This window comes from Raphanus sativus, chromosome 9 (genome assembly GCF_000801105.2).
Source record: "Raphanus sativus cultivar WK10039 chromosome 9, ASM80110v3, whole genome shotgun sequence".
Taxonomy (NCBI): Eukaryota; Viridiplantae; Streptophyta; class Magnoliopsida; order Brassicales; family Brassicaceae; genus Raphanus; species Raphanus sativus.
The window spans coordinates 28,409,088-28,427,822 of record NC_079519.1 but is presented as its reverse complement, the minus strand read 5'-3'; the positions used below and the strand labels follow the sequence as shown (position 1 = coordinate 28,427,822).

Here is an 18,735-nt window from a genome sequence, read left to right as displayed (position 1 = left end):
TACTACCCTACCAATCAATAAATAATGATAATTTGTATATAAATTATATATAATTTATTTATTTATTTAATAATATCAAAATTTATTTTATATCAAAAATATTTTTATATTTATTTTTTAATAATAATATTTCACATTTTAAAATTAATTCAATTTATTTTATATAATTAAATAAGTTTCATTATTAATAACAAATATATTATTATAGTTTAATATATATATATATATATTTTAAAATAAATATATTATATTCTAATTTTTACGATAATTTTGAAATTGTATACTGATATTTCTCTACCAATTACTTTATTAAAAATTTTAACGAGAGCATATAGTTTCTGCAACATACTATTTTTACAGTATATTTCTACTACTTCTTCATCAGTTGTATCAATCAAAGCCTAAGTATTTGACTGCACAAACTTTTTTGATTTTAGACATTTGAATAATATTATGAAAGATTTACAAGGGATAACTTCAAACTATTTATAGTTTTCAAGGTTCTTGTTAAATAGTCACAATTTTTGATATTTTGAAGAGGTATTTTTAAAAGATACCCTTACAATATACTTCAAAGGCAGAATTTAAAATATTTCACTACAACACTTTTATGCATATGTATAAGTGATTGTTCTTAGTTTACATTTCTTTAATACGTATTTATTAATAAATAATTGTCTAAAGATGTATGAGCATCTAACCTAAAATGAATAAATGCAACCGAGCCAGACTAAAAAGCCTACACCAAACTAGGATATTATAAACCGTAGACGTACAATGTTAAAACTATATATTTAATTTTATTTATATAATATTATAAAATAATTAAATTATCCAAGAAACTGAATTACTTAAAATTTTAGACAACTTTCAGAATCATTTACAAAGGCATTTAAAAAGTATGAAAATAAATGAAAGAAGAATTCCTTAAAACTTATGTAATTTTATGATAACCAAATCTTTAGATATTTTTGACAACTCTATGTAACTTTTAAAAGGAAAAAAACTTATCTTTAGACGAAAATATTTTTTGTAATTTTTATAATGGAAAAACACATCTTTTGACAATTTATAAGAACCTAAACAATTTTTTAGGATGAAAATACAAATTTCTAAGATATTCTTTTGGATTCTTATTATTAATAAAATAATATTTTTACTACGTTAATTATATTTTCATAAGAATCACATATTAGTACTTAATCCCTAAAAAATATGTTTCATATAATTATTTTCAAAATATAGTTACAAACAAGCGGATATATCGACGTTTTGTCGGACATCGAATCGCTTTTTCATCGTTTTTCTTTCTATTGCTTTTCGTTTGTTTCAAGAGAAAATGGGCTGGCAGACTATCTGGCCAAAACCTCTCTCTTTTATTTATATAACTCTTGGCCTGAAGCCTTTCTTTAAATCATATGTTGTTAAAGAAAAAAAGGCCTTTAAAATGCTGGCACGACACTGCGACTCTTTTTTCGCTTTTATTTGGTTTAGCACTGAAAAAAGTAAAAACAACCAATAAAAATATAACATCAATCACTAAAAAATTGTTTTGATCCTCTAATTGGTCGGACTGGATTTGATTAAGGCTTGTTTGTTAACTCAAGTTTTAGATCAATAAATATTTTTTCAGAAAACTATATTCCGCTCGTAATAGTAATAAGCATCAATGGTAGATGATGGGTGAGTGGTGACCACAACAATCGTTTTAAATGGTCTCTAAAAATTTGCGGATATCAATAAACAAAACAAACCCAAATTGATCTGATTCTTTTATTCCCATTCGATCGTTGAAGGAGGCTTTGATGTAATGTCTTGAACCACACGGTTTACTCCTTGAACACTATTGCAGATTTTCCGGGAAACATCATCCAGAAACTTGTGCTCAAAATTGAACCTGCAAAACATTTACCAATCTCAGTACAATGCCACACTAAAAAACTGCGTTTGCCTTTTCACTGCAACAACAAAAATGACTAGCACTGAACACAAACCAATAAAGAAGACTTAAAAATGACACCACAGATAGTCAAAGATGTCTTAAGAACCAGCTATCAAGTATTCACATCAACACAAGTAGCAAAGGCCAAACGGTTTCTATAGGAATCGGTTATAAAGAAAAGTGAGAAGCTTTACCAATCTGCAGTCATTCCATCTTGGCTTGTAACTGCGCGAAGAGCAACCACATGAGAATGTGTTCTCTTGTCACCTTGGACTCCAACTGATCTTACAGGCAAGAACACTGCAAAAGCTTGCCAGATCGAATCATATAGACCAGCATCTCTGATTGATTGGATGAATATCTCATCAACCTGATATAAACCGCGAAAAAAGGACCAGAAAATGAGTTTGGTAAACGGACAACTGCTGAGAGTAAATGTTCCAGCTTAAAGGTTTTAAATAAACTTGCCTGACGAAGAACCTCAAGGGCGTTTCCTTGAGTAACATCCCCCAAGACTCTAACAGCGAGCCCTGGACCAGGGAACGGGTGACGCTTCAAGAATCCTACGGGAACGTTCAAGATTCTTCCCAGCTCACGGACCTTTATTGCACAAACACACGATCAAACAAACTGTAGTCAAACAAAGAAGGAGGATAGTTAAAACACACCTCGTCTTTGAAGAGAAGCTTGAGTGGTTCAATGAGCTTCAGTTTCATGTCTTTAGGGAGACCTCCTACGTTATGATGACTCTTGATGGTGTGAGAATGAGTCCTGTCAGTACCGGGGGGAGGGCACGACTCAATCACATCAGGGTACAGAGTCCCTTGAACTAGAAACGCCGGTTTCTTCCCATGCTTCTTCTCCAACTCCTGGGCAAACTGATCGAAGATGTTGATAAACTCCTTTCCGATTATCTTCCTCTTGGTCTCTGGATCCACTACGCCTTTGAGTTCACTCAGAAACCGCTCAGATGCGTCAACACAAGTAACAGGTAGATGCAAGTCTCTCTGAAAAGTATCCATCACACGTTCTTGCTCCTTATACCTACAAAAAGGACCCTTCCTCAACTTAATCAAAACAGGCATTCAAAGTGCTTAAAACATAATGAAAAAAAATTGCGTCTTCTCTGACCTTAACAGCCCGTTGTCAACAAAGATGCAATGAAGCCTATCTCCAATTGCCTTGTGAACAAGAGTTGCGGCAACAGTAGAGTCCACACCACCAGACAAAGCGCAGATGACGTGTTCATCAGCTGCAACGGTATTGTTAATCACTTTGATCTCTTCCTCCATCAGATCCTCCATTTTCCAGTCCGCAGATACCCCACACACATCAAATAGGAAGTGCTTAAGCGTCTCCATCCCTTTTGGTGAATGTGTCACCTTCAAAAAAAAATCCAACAGAAAACAATTTAATAAATCTAGAAATTAACAACTCCCACCACATCAACAAAAGTCTCACTTTTTTTTTACTTACATGATGAAAGGATAAATGCCCCCAAGTCTCTTGAGATGCTTTAAGATATGAACTAACAACTAAAATGTGAAAGATACAGACTTTCATCATCCAAACTCTAACCGATGCTTCACAAGCCACAGCACATCAACTTAACTAACTTAAGTGGACCACTAAACCATTGTAAAAAAAACAAACTTTACCGATTAATCATTAAAAAGTCTTAAACTTTTTCAATTTCTTCCCAAGTCTCATGAGGTTCATTAAGCTAAAGATTCAAACTTTCATGATTCAACAAGAATCTTAATACCTCAGGATGATACTGCAAACCATAAATCATCCTCTCCCGATTCTCCAGAGCAGCAACAGCACCCTGAGAACTCCTCGCGACAACCTCAAACCCATCAGGAACCTCAACAGCCTCATCACCATGACTCATCCAAACAACCTGCTTCTCACCAACCTTCCCTTTCCCAAAAATCTCACTCCCACCAACCTTCACCTCAATCTCCATCTTCCCATACTCCTTACTCTCCCCTTCCACCACAACCCCGCCGAGCTTCTGCACGACGAGCTGCAGCCCGTAGCAGATCCCCAGGACGCGAACGCTGTTGGTCTCGGCCCACTCGATGAAGCCGTCGGGGAAGCTGGGGCGTCGGGGGCGTGGACGGAGTGGGGGCCGCCGGAGAGGATGACGACGCGGGGGTTGTGGGAGGAGATTTGATTGAGGGAGGAGGTGCCGCTGAGGACGAGGGAGAAGACGTTGAGGGAGCGGATGCGGCGGGTGATGAGGTGGGTGTATTGGGACCCGAAGTCCAGGATTAGGACTGTGTCCGGCTTCATCGTTGGGGTTTCCATTGGAGGGGATTGAGGTTTGAGGATATGAAATGGAGATTTATTAGGGTTTATGGTGGGGAGTGAGGCTTTGAGGGGAGGGTTTATAAAGAAGATGGAAACTAGGGTTTTTCTCACTCTATTGGTACTTTAAACAAATGTTTGAATTTTTGTGCCCCACATTTTAAGTATTACGCATTCGTTTTTTTTTCGATTCTGTTTTTTTTTTTCTTTTTTTTTGAATTTTTGGATATAGAGAGATAATTGTTGACCCAAAGAAGATATAGAGAGATAAGAAATTATTCAAATATTTAAGAATTTAAGTTCAGTTCAATTCTAGTAAGAATAAGGTTAATACACAGAAAAAAATGGTTTAATTCTATTTGGATTTTAAGAATAATTTGAGATATCTAAAAAAAAATTGGTGTTTCGGTAAAATATTAGATAAAACTGAATAGTTCAAATTAAAATACCAGATGATTCAGGTCAGGTCAGGTCAGGTCAGGTCAGGTCAGGTCTACTCACAATCTCCAACTGGTCAAAGTCAAAACTTTTCAGTGAGTCAGAAGCTTTCAACTTGAAATGAAATTTCTTTTTATACATAGCAAAAAAAAAATGTTGGATAGTCCATAATAAATTCAGATTAATCGACTCTGCAAGGCATTGTTCTTTAGCTCATGAGAAAGGTCAAGCACCAACCGTTGCAGTATATTTTCAACTACATCAGAGACTACACCTTCAGTTTCACCCCCAAAACCCGACCAAACACATGATGGCTTTATCATATCAGCCTCAATGATCTGATCCAATGTTCTTGGAGTGTCACAGCAGAGTAAACTCCAGTCACAACGTCTCAACGTCTCCTGAATAAGATCTTCTCTAAGGGAAACTCTCAAGAAAGGCCAGAACTTGATGATATCTTGACGGTTAATCTCTCGGAGAATCTCGTCTGTGTAATCAAGAACCAGAAGAAGCTGACCGTTGTTGTGATTACCGTGTGAGAACTCGTCTAGTAGTGATGTTTCTTCGTTGCATCTCGCCATGAGGTTAGTCCAGTTCAGTCTTGAAGCTTCAAGAACTTTCTTCACAAACTCATGAACAGAGTCTTTCGCTAGAAGATCATCAAAAGATACTACTCCAATCTTCTCTTCTACTGTTTTGTCTTCTAAATGGATCGTCTCTAGACTTGTACAATCGTCGCTGAGAGACCTTACATTGGAGTTGTGAGGATATGGATCAAAAACTTCGAGGTCCTTGTCCAAGGGCCACAACTCGAACCTCTCTCTTCTCTTCTCCAGCTTCTGTCTTCTCTCTTTGAGTTTTATCTGCAAGCTACTCAACTCGTTAGGAACTTCATAAATAGGAGAAGAATCTGATCTCTCCGGTTGCCTTTCCACCAAGAATCTTCTCGGCAAAACATCCTTCTCCATGCTTAGCTTGAATACATCAGACTCAACCCGTTTCTTGCGCCTAAACACCGGTGACTCCGGGCTTCTATACCCAACTGTACTAGTAGAAACATCACTGTTTCTTACAGCAAAAGCTTCAGTTTCTCTAGCTTTACCGCTACATTCCGGTCTAGTTTCTGTGCGGTTGCTGTCGTTGTCAGATCCAACAACAACCTTCACCTTCTTGGCTAGATGTTTCAATCTCGCCGAGCTTGATAGTCTAGGCTTCAACAGAACAATTTCATCCAAATCATCAGCCACTGAACTACATTTATCACGCCGTTCCTTCACATGAGGTCTCTCCAAGTCTTGACCTTTCTTCAACGAGATAGAGTTGGGATCTTGTAAGAGTGTAATGAACAATTCTTTGTTGGAACTTAGGATATCTAATGCTTCCATGAACTGCTTAGACCGGTCTTTTCCTTTCTCCTCTGCCTTGGAACTGATCAAAGTTTCAGCTGCTTCATTCACACGAACTTGAAGTTTAATCTCTGAGCTCTTCTTCTTACAATCTCTACCATTATTCAAATCAATTTGCTTGTCCTTATCATTTGTCTTCTCAACTTCATTCAAAGAAGTTGCCTTCCTTAGATTCTTGCTCCTCTCTAGTAATACCTGAGCAGGTTTTGGTTCATAGCTCTCATCTTCTCTTTCAGAACTAAAAGATCTTCTCCTCGTTTTAGGCTTGTCTCCTTCCACAATCCGCTGAACAAATCAAGAGATTCAGTTTTCTCCTTCCAAAAAGGTAACTCAAAAACTATTTTTTTTTTTGTAAAAACTTACATCATGACACTGACATCTCTCGTGAAGTCTCTTGAGCAAGTCAAGCTGGCTTTTAGTATAAACATTACCTGCAGAAAACAGGAAGCAAAATTTTAAAACTAAGATCATGAAGTGATTCAAGAAACACACTACTGGTACCACTAACCTGCAGAGTCTCTCATGAATTTCTTGTCTGAACTCGGTCTCTTATTACCAGATTTGACATGTCTGAAATCAAAGAAGTTAATCAGTTTCCAACCACAACCAGACTTATAAGTCTCGTAGACAAGTGGGCTTTTAGGGAAAATTGGAGCTCCAGGAGGACTCTTGCTGCTTCTTTGTGATCTCCTTTTCTCCATTGATTATCAAATAAACCTGAAAAGAAAAAACAGAGGATTCTTGTAGTTGTGTCTGAAAAAAAATAGCTTCTTATGGATACAGAACTGTGTCCTAAAGTGAGATGCTCAGCAAAAAAAAAATTTCCTTCAGTCTAATAATGTTATAGTTACATGTATAAGTCAGAGATTTGCTTACCACTGAGATTGTATGTTGAAATGGGACAGAAAAAAATGCAAATTTTTTTCTTTTTTCTATACAGAGACTGTGGAGCCAATCAAGCACTGAGCTTTGTCATGGACTGATAAACTTTTTTTTATTTAGAAAGTTAAAAACCGCAAGCTTTTGTTTTTACATACAAAAGAAAAGAGTGCCTAACATTATTGAGGTTGAAGATCTTTAGCAAAAAATTAAAGGGACCCTTGTCTCTTCATCTACCCGTCTAATAAAAAAGAGGATCTCTTTTCTTTTTAGTTGGGGATTTTTTTTTTGTATTCAAGAAAGTTTGTAATGATAAAGAAAACGAGGATTACTGTTTATTGTTGGAGATGGGTCCTTTCGCCATTAAAGAGGCTTTATATTAGTTATGGGGGAAAGGGAGAAGAGGTAGAAGAAGATTGAATGAATTAATAAACATTTATAAATTGGAATTATGGGAGAATAAAAAAGTTATTAGTCAAAAGACCAATTCAAATTGATCTCTCTTTTTATATCGTCAGACATTTTTTCTTAGTGGGAACTTTTCTTTGATTTATATATATGATAATATACAATTAAGTTACTATAAGCGAAATGAGAGAAAGATGGAGAGGGACGTGAGAATGAAAGAGACAACGGAAATTTGCAGATCGTTTCACATATAGACAATGCCTTCAGAATTCAGATGAAGCTTTTATTATTGTCACCTTCTTATCTACAGATATAGAACATGTGTATCTGCGAGTGTGTGTGAAACTTAAATATTACAGTGCGTTTTATGTGATTAAAACATTAATTTCTCACTGACAGTAAAGGCTCTGTCAGTAAAAGTGTACCTTTTATTGACAGTCAACAAATTTTTTGCTCAATATTTATCTTCTATAGAAAATATAACCGTTGGAATCAAACTCAAATAATTGAATCAAGGAGTACATTTGCTTTTAATGATTATTGTTTACATTTATTATTATGTGTTTTATTTTTTATAATTTCAGTTGTTTAAAAGTTTTTTGTTTTAAAATATGAACTATCTTATATTCTTCTCGAACGTTTACCAATTAGCTCCGAGTATTGTTTTTAATGAATTAGCTCCGAGTAAATGAATTATTATTAGTCTTATTTTGTTTTGACTAATCTTATTAATTACTAGTAACGTAAAGACGCGTACACTTCCATCTGTGTCATACTACGTGTCTACACATGCACATTTAATGTGTATGTATACATTTATACATCAAGGTTTTAATGTGTATATTTGGATAAAATATAGCTATAAAATAGCCGATCCCGATACGGCATGTTCCTTCGTCTTCCCATTTTTCATTTCTTTCTAATTTTTCTCTGCTACGGGGTCTTTGATAAAGATCTCAATTTTTTTTTTCAGTATATTTATAGAAACTACTAAATTAGTTACACTTTTTCATCAGATTATAAACCAGGATATAAACTCGTAACTTTAAAGTACCTAAAATCGTTTACGACGTACATACTTGTTTTAGTAATGATAAATTAGTTACACTTGTTCATCAGATTTCTAATGCACCTAAACGATGAAGCTGGCAAGTTTATTTACTTCTAATGAGTTATGTGCATGAATGCGCAAAATTAATATGAAACATACATGTGTCTTTTATTCTCATATTGATATGATCATTATATTACAATTTTTTGTTAAATATAAATGCATATAATTGACATAGGTTTTAATTCAGTATAATGCATACATGTAATTAATGTCGTTGTTGAGATGGTGACAGGGATTGTTAGAACTTTTAATTCACCATTTACGAAATTATATAACCATCAGTTACAATAAAAAAAATTATATGATCATCATTTTTGCATAATGCAAAATTGCAAATACATGTATTTTCCTGCTATTAGGGTTGAATATTTATCATATATATATAACTTTTACCGGTTCAAAAAATATTTTGTAACATAATTTTTACAGAAAAAAGTAATCATCGAAAACAATCATTTGTGTTACATTTGTTGTTGTTGTCGTAATCGATCTTTTTTACAACTGTTAATTATTATTTTTTTCAATAACTTAAACAGATTCATAAACTTTGCAAACCAAAATGTTACCTTTAGCAAATCAAACAGATTCATGTAAACTCTTAATTATCGTTTAAAACAACAGTTTTTGATTGTTAACAATAATAAATGAGTTAATCAAATTTATCAATCATTTCTTATTGGATTAAGCTGTTTCACTTATTTGATATATTTATTTCACTAGCGAAAAATTAACTCTTAAGCCAGTATGATTATTTTCGCATACGTCTAGAAAGATTTGAGATTCTATTAGGATAATATTTTTTGGTCAACGTATGTTAGAATAATAAAGTGGGTGGAACATTAATATAACTGTTTAGCAAAAAAAAACATTAATATGATTGCGTGACTAGTAACGGCATACGTGTGGTTGTCGAATTGTCTTGTGCTATCAAATTACCGAAGTTTCTCTCGCGACCAATAGAATATAATTTATCTCAAATGTCAATACATAACCTATTGGAATTGTTTATATCACTCACGTAAATTCAGTAGACGAATTATTTTATATAGTGTACCGACAAAGGTATCCCGACGTATAACATTTTTCTCACCGATTACATATTTTCAGCTTCCCAGAATATAATGCACGCAAGTAAAAGCATCTTCAAAACTCTATAATTGATTTCTCAAAAAAAAAAACTCTATATATTTGTTTTTGAGAAAACTCTGAAAAAATCATACAAAAATATTTACATTTGATATAATTATTTGAATGTATAATTAAATTTTAATTCCGAAAGAGGAATTATCTCACCAAAAATGATCATTGTAAGTAGTTCATTAAAATCTAGGATATTCAAAAAATTAAACATAGGATATGCTGAAGATTGAAGAAGAAGCAAACTAGTCGTATAGGGTACACTGAAGAAGAAGCAAATTAGTAATTGCTCGCCATGTTTTCTCCCATTTCTTTCCACCATATTGAGTTGATAGAAAGTCGGAAAACATACTGAAGAAGAAGCAAACTAGTCCGCTTAAGAAAAAAACGAAGCAAACTAGTCGTATATTTAATCTGATCCAAGAAGGGTAGCGATTAGTGATCTCCATATTTTCTCTGTGTAATTGCATTCGAAAAATAAGTGGGTCATTGCAGAGGTTACATTATGCACAAACACCCGTAAACTTGCCAAACTCTGTCATCAGTAGCTAATTGATCATGTGTGCTCTATCAAAAAATACATCAATTATTATTATTTTTTACTGAAAAATACATCAATTATTCTGGAGTGATTGTTGAGAGAACCAAATACCTTTGTACCGAAGCACTTTTGGAAAAATAGCGCATGCATGTGTAGTTACTATTATTTCGGTATAGTTTTTTTTTAAAGTTCATATACCTATAATTAAAGGATATAACATTACCACCGTCGTCGCGTCAATGAAGGTGGATCGTATTCGTATCTACTACATTCATGAACATCGTTTCGCATTATTAATGAAAGTTGAATCCTTCAAATTCGTATAAGAAACTTCCTTGCAAATACTGGAAAAATTATTTAGCAAAAAAAAAATACTGGAAAAATAATACCACTACATCTTTTGCTGTAGAGATATTTTATTCATCTTTCTTCGCTGCATATCTTTGTGATTTCAACATGAATTTATAATATGAAAATACAGTTAATCTGATGCAATTTAGGATAAGCAACTCATGTGAAACAAATGTAAATGCAGAGCATAAGTCCAAGCGAAGTTAATAAAAAGTCATCATATACATTATCCAAGTTAGACGTTAGCTAGACACTTAGATACATTGTAAGCTATCTTTAAATTCTAAAGTTAGTTTAAAATTGAAAAGTGTATTGATATATTGCTTAATCAGAGAAAAAATAAATGTATAAATGTTGATTAGCAGATTAAACTAACTACATTGCTTACAAAAACATCCATGTATCAAATTACATAGTCATATATATGTTTGTAATACGTATTATATAAATATTATGACATGGTTGAGTTATTATATCAATAATTATGATACTCCCATACTCCCATCCCAAGAATTAGGCATTTCTTTGTATTTTACAGTACATTAAGAAAACATTAATCTTTTTTTTTTAATTATGAAAACAGTTATCTCTACTTCTCTAGTTACGTACATTTTTACGTGTTATGGAATGGGCCGAGGGAGCGTAAAGGTGAGGCCCAAAGGGAAAAGGGACGGACCACAAAAGATGGGTGTTATTAAAATCCACTCAACTGTAAATGGCGGTGGTCGGCCTACGTTACAAATTAAAGGGGAGATGTGCTTTTATACGAATCTCGGTTTCTTTTTAAAACAAAAGACAATGGGTCAAAATTAAGGGCTTATTCATACTTACTCAAACACACCCTAGTGTAACACTTGAATCTGAAGCTCTGGTTATGGAAGCTTTTCCTCAAGAACTTGCTTTAGGGAAATGTGTTGAAGTAAAGATAATGGGTCAAAATTAAGAACAAGCTTCACATAAAAGCACATGTCCCCTTTAATTTGTAAAGTAGGAAGTCGATGAGGTCTCAGGAAGGTGTGAATTGATTGATAAAGAACAAGCTTCAACGCCAAGAAGAATCATTACTGGTAATATATATAAATGTTCTTTAATCCTTACTGGTTCCAGAGATCTTTTATCTGTATGGCCATTAAGCATATCAGCTTGAAGGTGATAGGAAAAGAGTTCTATGATGATTAAGAAGAATGCCCCGAAACATTACAATACGTTGATGAGCTTCATCATTACCTTAACTTAAAGTCCTTCCGTTTTAATTTCTCGAAAGGATTAAAATGGAAACACAGGTTGCTTGAAAGATATAAGAGTTTGTTTTGTTTCTCATTGTTAGTGCAGTAGGGTAGGGAATGAGATGAAATTGGAAGAAGATGTGTGTACTAACAATTTTTGTACGATTTTTTTTTTTAAAACAATAGTGTTTGTTGGGTATGTGTTGATTTAGAGATAGCCGGTGTGTTTTGTTTGGAATAACCAATTCAGACCGAACCAACAAAACCAAATTCGATCGAAACTGGATCTCTTTGAAAAATAAAAATGATTTTAAACAGACGTACGTGATGAAAAATTGAAAATACGGTTTCAGTTTGGTAAATACATTTCGGGTGTAACTGGTTGAAAATAAAAGGAATAGTAGGAATCATTATTTATGGAATTAATGGAATGGAATCATCATTTCACTTGTTCCAAAACGTTTTTGTTTTGGAATGATTTTACAAACGAAAATTATTTTTTTTCTCTGGAATAATATGGAATGTTTGGAATGAAATAGAAAGGCCTTTTCATTTTGTTTTTGTAACTGGTGAACAATTTTTGGAATGCACATGAATTGAGCATTCATGAAGTTTCTATTCCAAAAATATGCATTTCAGTTACAGCCTTAGTAATCCTGAAGCTTGAGAAATTAGGAATACATGATTGAATGAACAAAAAAGAAGAAGCTTAGGTCTAGTGCTATATGTGACTTAAAAGAAAACACTAGGAAAGATTAGCATGGAATAGTCTTTTTTTTTCCTAAATAACCTACAAAAAATAAAAATAAAATTCTTTATTTGTAGTCATACATAAATTAAAAGATTCACGATATCAATTAGTCGACTCGGAATCTAATATGCATACAAAACATTAATTTTTTTTTATAAAATCAGCGGGTTATGAGTTTACGTTGAACATTAGTCAAACCAGATATCCGCGCGGATTAATATATGATTTGTGCAATTTTCCTTTTTTTTCTTAAAAAGAATCCACACAAGTTATAAAATTATCTAAATAAACTGCACAAAGTTATAAAATTTTAGATAAAATATTATGTACAAAAATAATTTAAGAATTTTTTTTATTTTTTTCACATAATCATATTGATTAGGACATCAAAACACCAGTTGGAATACAAATCTTTGTTTGGAAATCATGTTTACATAGTTTTCAAATCAAATAAATACAATTCAGATATTGTAAAATTTTCCAGGGTTTGAGTCGGATCATCTTCGGTCCGGATAAATTTGTAGGAGACAGAGAATATGTAAATAAACCATGTATTTAAAAGATAACTAGATTTTGACCCGCCCTTAAAAGGGCGGGTATATTCTTTTATTTTAAATTTAATTTTTTTATATTATTTTTTTCTGATTATATTTGTATTTTTGTAATCATATTTGTATATAAATTTAGATCAAATATATTGTAAATTAAAAATTGATCCGATATACGCACAGTTAAGGCTGAGTTGTGGGTCAAACTCGCCCTGCTGATCCGCAAACCCGCAGATTTTCAACTTTGTTTTGGTTAAAAAAATATGACCCGCACAACCTGCAAACAAATAATATTGTACATGCATCCGTTCTGCTTAATTTTGTGGTTATCCGTGGGTTATATATATTTTTTAAAAATCATTATTTAATTTAATTACTATAAAAGTATATTTATAATAAAAAAATTTATACATGACTTAATTTTTAAATTATTATTTTTAAATTCTTGTATTTAAAAAAAAGTATTTACTTTTTTAATTTTTATTTTTTTAAATAATTTGCGGGTCGACGGATAGCCGCGATCCAAAATCCACCAACTCATACTAAGTCCGCATAAAAAAACTCATAACCCGCATCCGCAAATCAATTTTTCAAATAGTTGGACGAAAAATAATTAGTTAGTGAAAGGATTCAACAATTTTTTTTCAGTAATTTTTTTGGTAGTGATTCAATTTTAAAAGTATAGATGGGGTACAATGTTGTTTTAAATTAATTCCGCACCATCATTCGATACCAAAAAATTATATAAACATTAGTAATAGAAACAGTGGTTTATATAAATCTTTCTTATGTACATATTTAAAATGTTAGAAGTCAACGGTTTAGATTATAGTAACATTTAAAGTCAATATCAGTAATAGGCTTTATTTAAATGAAGGAGAATCTTATTAAATTGGTATAAAATATGATAGTTATAATATTTTGTTATATGTAATAGGTTGGACTAAAAAAATGAAAGGGTCCAAAATAACTTATATATGTCGACTTTTCAAGACTGCTTCCTTTTTAATAGTATAGATTAAATATTTTATAAAAAAAAAAATCAAAATCCACGCGAACGTGCGGATCAAAATCTAGTGTGACTTAAAAGAAAACACTAGAAAAGATTAGCATGGAATAGTTTTTTTTCCTAAATAACCTACAGAAAATAAAAATAAAATTCTTTATTTATGGTCATACATAAATTAAAAGATTCACGATATCAATTAGTCGACTCGGAATCTAGAAATAAGTACGGTAATCATGAAAATAAATAAAAATTTTGGTTTAGACAAACAAAACAACATGGTATGCCCGAGACAACAAACGTCAATTCGGTATAGTTTTTGCGATTTGGTATTAGTTTTTGCTAACTGGCGTATTCCAAATCCTATATGATCCCCGGTAGAAATTGCACATCATATTAATATATACCATCTTAGGGCATTAGCATCAAAGGTTCGTCAACCGAGTTCACACGCTTTCCCAGACAGAAAAATATTAAAATAATTAATTATCAATGAACTCGTTTCTCTGTGCCTCTTCTGTATGAACCCGGTACGTCACTGTACGCGGGCCCTACGCAATGTGGTGGTCTACGATTGGTCCGTTTCTTTTTTTTTTTTTTAACAAACGAAAAAGTAAAAAAAAAAAAGTAATAAAAAATTAAAATTAAGACCCTCCCTCAAAGAAGTTCATTGATGCAGATGGCCTTAGATCTCGACTAAGATAGCTAAACGACTAAACCGGTCCGGTGACGACCATACGACGTCGTTTGGACATTGTCCTCACTCTGATTTATACGCGCTTACGTCACAATCCACATACAAAATGATACTCCGATCAAATGTAAATATTCCCTTTTTTTAATTAATTAAGCAAGCATCCCGTGTTTCACTCCTCTCTCTCTATCTCTCTCCATTCTCGCTTCATTGTCTCTGCGTGTGATTAAAAAAAAAACGGTTGGTGAATCCTTTCCATGGATTCCCTCCGATTTCTTCGGATTCTTCTCGTTTCCGCTTCGATCTTACTCGTCTCCCTCCTTTCTACTGCCACCGCCGGTGATATCGTTCATCAAGACGATTTAGCTCCGAAGAAGCCTGGTTGCGAAAACGACTTCGTTTTGGTACTCTTCTTACTCCCAATTCACCTTCTTCTTCTTCACTGATTTTCCCTCTTTTCTGGGAGATTAGTTTTAGTAACTTTTGAGCTCCAACTCTCAGTCTACTGTTCTAGCTTTGTAGTTGGATCTAAGTTTTTTAATTTCTCTTCCCTTACCAATGAAGTTTACTTGTGGGTTGTGTAGTGACCCCCTTTGGTTTCCTAAGAACTAATTAAAGTTGTGATTTTTTTATTAGTAAAGTTTGTACTTTTTTCACTCGGATGAATAAGTGACAAGTTAAGATTTATGTTTTTTTAATGATATGTCACCCTTAGGTTAAAGTTCAAACTTGGATTGATGGTACTGAAGATGCCGAGTTTGTTGGCGTCGGTGCTAGATTCGGGAGACGGATTGTCTCCAAGGAGAAGAACGCTAACCAGACTCACGTTGTCTTTGCTAACCCTCGTGATTGTTGTTCACCGCTCAAGACTAAGGTATATTAAAAAACTTGTGATTTTGGGAATCACTGCATTATGTAAAGCTTACCTGATTTTCAATCTTTGTTAAGCTTATTGGAGATGTTGTTATTGTGGACCGGGGCAACTGTCGGTTCACTGCTAAGGCTAATAACGCGGAAGCTGCTGGTGCCTCTGCTCTCCTTATCATTAATAACCAGAAAGGTCTCTTGTTGATTACTTCTTTTCACTTATACTAACTTTCATCTTATTGTAGCAATCACTTATATGTTTTTTTTCTGGTTTGTTTGTTTGATAGAGCTTTACAAAATGGTTTGTGAACCGGATGAAACGGATTTAGACATTAAGATCCCTGCCGTCATGCTCCCACAAGACGCTGGTGCAACCTTGGAAAAAATGCTTATCAACAGTTCTAAAGGTACGTACGTCATCATAGATGATGATGATGATGATCTGTTAATATGAATTATTCAACTCACGAATCTTCCCTACTTTTTTTATGTAGTGTCGGTGCAGCTTTACTCCCCAAGACGACCAGCTGTTGATGTAGCCGAAGTCTTTTTGTGGTTAATGGCTATCGGGACCATTTTGTGTGCATCTTATTGGTCTGCATGGAGTGCCCGAGAGGCTGCTATTGAACATGATAAGCTACTCAAGGTTTGTTATTTCCTACTTATTTGGGAACATACAAGTGTTAGGCTAGGAACACTTAGTTGAATAGGTAAGGATAACGTAAGCTGACAATAATCAAGTCCCTTCCCCTTCTTGTGCAATTCTAATGATGAAGGGGACAAAGTAGTTGGTAACTTGGTCCGGCCGAGGAAGAAAAGTCATTCATAACACATTGAACAACACTTTGCCATTTCTTTACCATTTTACTTTCCTATTTATGGAAATGCTGTCTCAACATAAACATCCAAGAAAATGGATAGGTAACGGATAGCTTTTCTAGTGAACTGGGCCCCCTCCTTGTGCTATTTGTCTACTTTTGAGAAAACATTCACATGGCGTTGTTTATGGGTTTTATTGTCAGTGTTATTGTTATTACGTAATCATTCTTACTTCTAAATAATTTGTTGCAAAAAAAATGTAGGATGCTATAGACGAAACGCCTAGCACAAATGATGGGGGTAGTGGTGTCGTGGAGATCAATACTCTTTCAGCTATTTGTTTCGTATTTCTTGCTTCTGGCTTCCTGGTGGTTCTTTACAAGCTTATGTCTTATTGGTTTGTGGAGCTTCTTGTGGTTGTTTTCTGCATTGGTGGTGTTGAGGTACCCAACCTATTTTTTAGTTCTATTCGTTTTCTCTGTATCCTCTCAGTAGTTTCTACGTATGATCCTAATCCAAAGCATACTTAAATTAAATTGATAGACCGGTTTGAAGTCTAAAATAGTGTACCTTCTTTATCCTCAGGGTTTGCAAACTTGCCTTGTCGCTTTGCTATCAAGGTAAAAAAGCATGTTTCCTTTCAAGTTTCAACACCTATGGTCCTACTCTCTCGAATGTCACTGATTGTGTTATTTCTCCTTTTTTGCAGATGGTTCAAACGTGCTGGAGATTCTTACATAAAAGTCCCTTTCCTTGGACCTATCTCTTATCTGACGCTTGCAGTTTCTCCCTTCTGCATTGTCTTTGCTGTTCTATGGGCTGTTTACCGAGAGCGTTCTTTAGCTTGGATTGGCCAAGATATTCTTGTAAGGATTGCAGCCCCATACGATTTCATTTTCAACTTCAATCCAATTCTGTCAGATGGAATTTGACATTGCTGTTCTGTTGACCAGGGGATCGCATTGATCATCACAGTATTACAGATTGTTCATGTCCCAAACCTTAAGGTATTATCTCATCTCAATCTTTCCATCTTAGAGTATCCAAAAAAGTCTCTGGAGGTATGTGAAGATTCTAATAACACGCCACATATCGGTTGGAATAGGTTGGGACAGTTCTCCTCAGCTGTGCCTTCTTGTACGATATCTTCTGGGTGTTTGTCTCCAAGAAGTTGTTCCACGAAAGCGTAATGATTGTCGTAAGTAACCAACCAATCATGTGTCAGAACTCAAAATCTCATTTAGAAATCTTCATTTCACCTCATAGGTTTTTTAAAAAATGAGCTTCGTTTTTCATTGCAGGTAGCTCGTGGTGATAAAAGCGGAGAAGATGGCATCCCTATGCTACTGAAGATTCCACGCATGTTCGATCCGTGGGGAGGCTACAGCATTATTGGATTCGGTGATATTCTTTTGCCCGGTTTGCTAATCGCATTTGCTCTCAGGTCCAAAAACCTTTTTTTTATCATCTCAGAGTTTCCTTTCACCGAGTTCCAAGTTTTCCTAACATTTGTTTCTTCTTTGCAGATATGACTGGTTAGCTAACAAGACTCTTCGAACCGGCTATTTTATATGGGCGATGGTTGCTTACGGATTAGGTAAAAAAATCACACACAAATCCGCATAATCTCACTGGTGTATTCTACCTCATCATTAAAACCATTTGAAAACCTCGCAGGTCTTTTGATTACTTACGTGGCTCTAAACCTAATGGATGGACACGGCCAACCAGCATTGCTCTACATTGTCCCTTTTACTCTCGGTTAGCTGGAAAATCTCTCTCTCTCTCTTATTCCCTCTTCCATAACGTGCATCGAATGAGTATTGAGAGAGATCACGTGATGAAAATATAGGAACGATGCTAACACTAGCTCGGAAACGAGACGATCTTTGGATTCTATGGACGAAAGGAGAGCCAGAAAGGGCATGTCCTCACCACGTCAGGCTTGAACAGTGCTCTGAGTAATGAGACGACCTCACAAGAGATATATACATATAAAAAGCCTTTCGGGTTTGTAACCAATGTAACGTAAGCCGTAAGATTCTTATCCTCTCCAGTCCTCTTGAATTTATATTTGCATCGTCATCATTGAAGAAGAATCCACGATCGTTCTGTGTCTATATGGTTTGTTCCTTTTGTAAGAGAAGAGTGTTGTATATACACATAGTACAAACATGTTAAGCTATCAATATCATCGTTGTGTTGATTTTGTAATCTAAATGATCATTATTATCTTGCTGACTTGATTTTTCATTTTCCCTTTTCGTCCAAAATGTAAGAGTTTGAAAGAGAGTG

At 34.3% G+C, this 18,735-nt stretch overlaps 3 protein-coding genes across 3 annotated transcripts; 1 reads left to right on the top strand and 2 right to left on the bottom strand.

Annotated features, from left to right (window-relative positions):
• Positions 1-1,622: 1,622 nt before the first annotated feature.
• On the bottom strand, positions 1,623-4,356 carry LOC108828529 (uncharacterized). The gene is given in 7 exon segments (XM_018602252.2): positions 1,623-1,897; positions 2,137-2,312; positions 2,411-2,542; positions 2,611-2,986; positions 3,074-3,324; positions 3,708-4,051; positions 4,054-4,356. Coding segments are annotated over 7 exon segments (1,605 nt in total). The 5' UTR covers positions 4,256-4,356; the 3' UTR covers positions 1,623-1,773.
• A 433-nt stretch (positions 4,357-4,789) lies between these two features.
• LOC108823765 (uncharacterized) lies at positions 4,790-7,382 on the bottom strand. The gene is made up of 4 exons (XM_018597046.2): positions 6,976-7,382; positions 6,608-6,816; positions 6,463-6,530; positions 4,790-6,384 (listed from the first exon to the last, which is right to left on the bottom strand). Exons 2-4 carry the CDS (start codon positions 6,798-6,800, stop codon positions 4,870-4,872), a joined length of 1,776 nt encoding a protein of 591 aa, XP_018452548.1. The 5' UTR covers positions 6,801-6,816; positions 6,976-7,382; the 3' UTR covers positions 4,790-4,869.
• A 7,509-nt stretch (positions 7,383-14,891) lies between these two features.
• Positions 14,892-18,693, top strand: LOC108827562 (signal peptide peptidase-like 2). The gene is made up of 14 exons (XM_018600981.2): positions 14,892-15,158; positions 15,470-15,628; positions 15,703-15,814; positions 15,909-16,028; positions 16,116-16,267; positions 16,704-16,883; positions 17,026-17,060; positions 17,150-17,306; positions 17,394-17,447; positions 17,546-17,638; positions 17,742-17,884; positions 17,967-18,037; positions 18,118-18,201; positions 18,293-18,693. The coding sequence occupies exons 1-14, from the start codon at positions 15,012-15,014 to the stop codon at positions 18,403-18,405; spliced, it is 1,620 nt and encodes a 539-aa protein (XP_018456483.1). The 5' UTR covers positions 14,892-15,011; the 3' UTR covers positions 18,406-18,693.
• Positions 18,694-18,735: the final 42 nt, after the last annotated feature.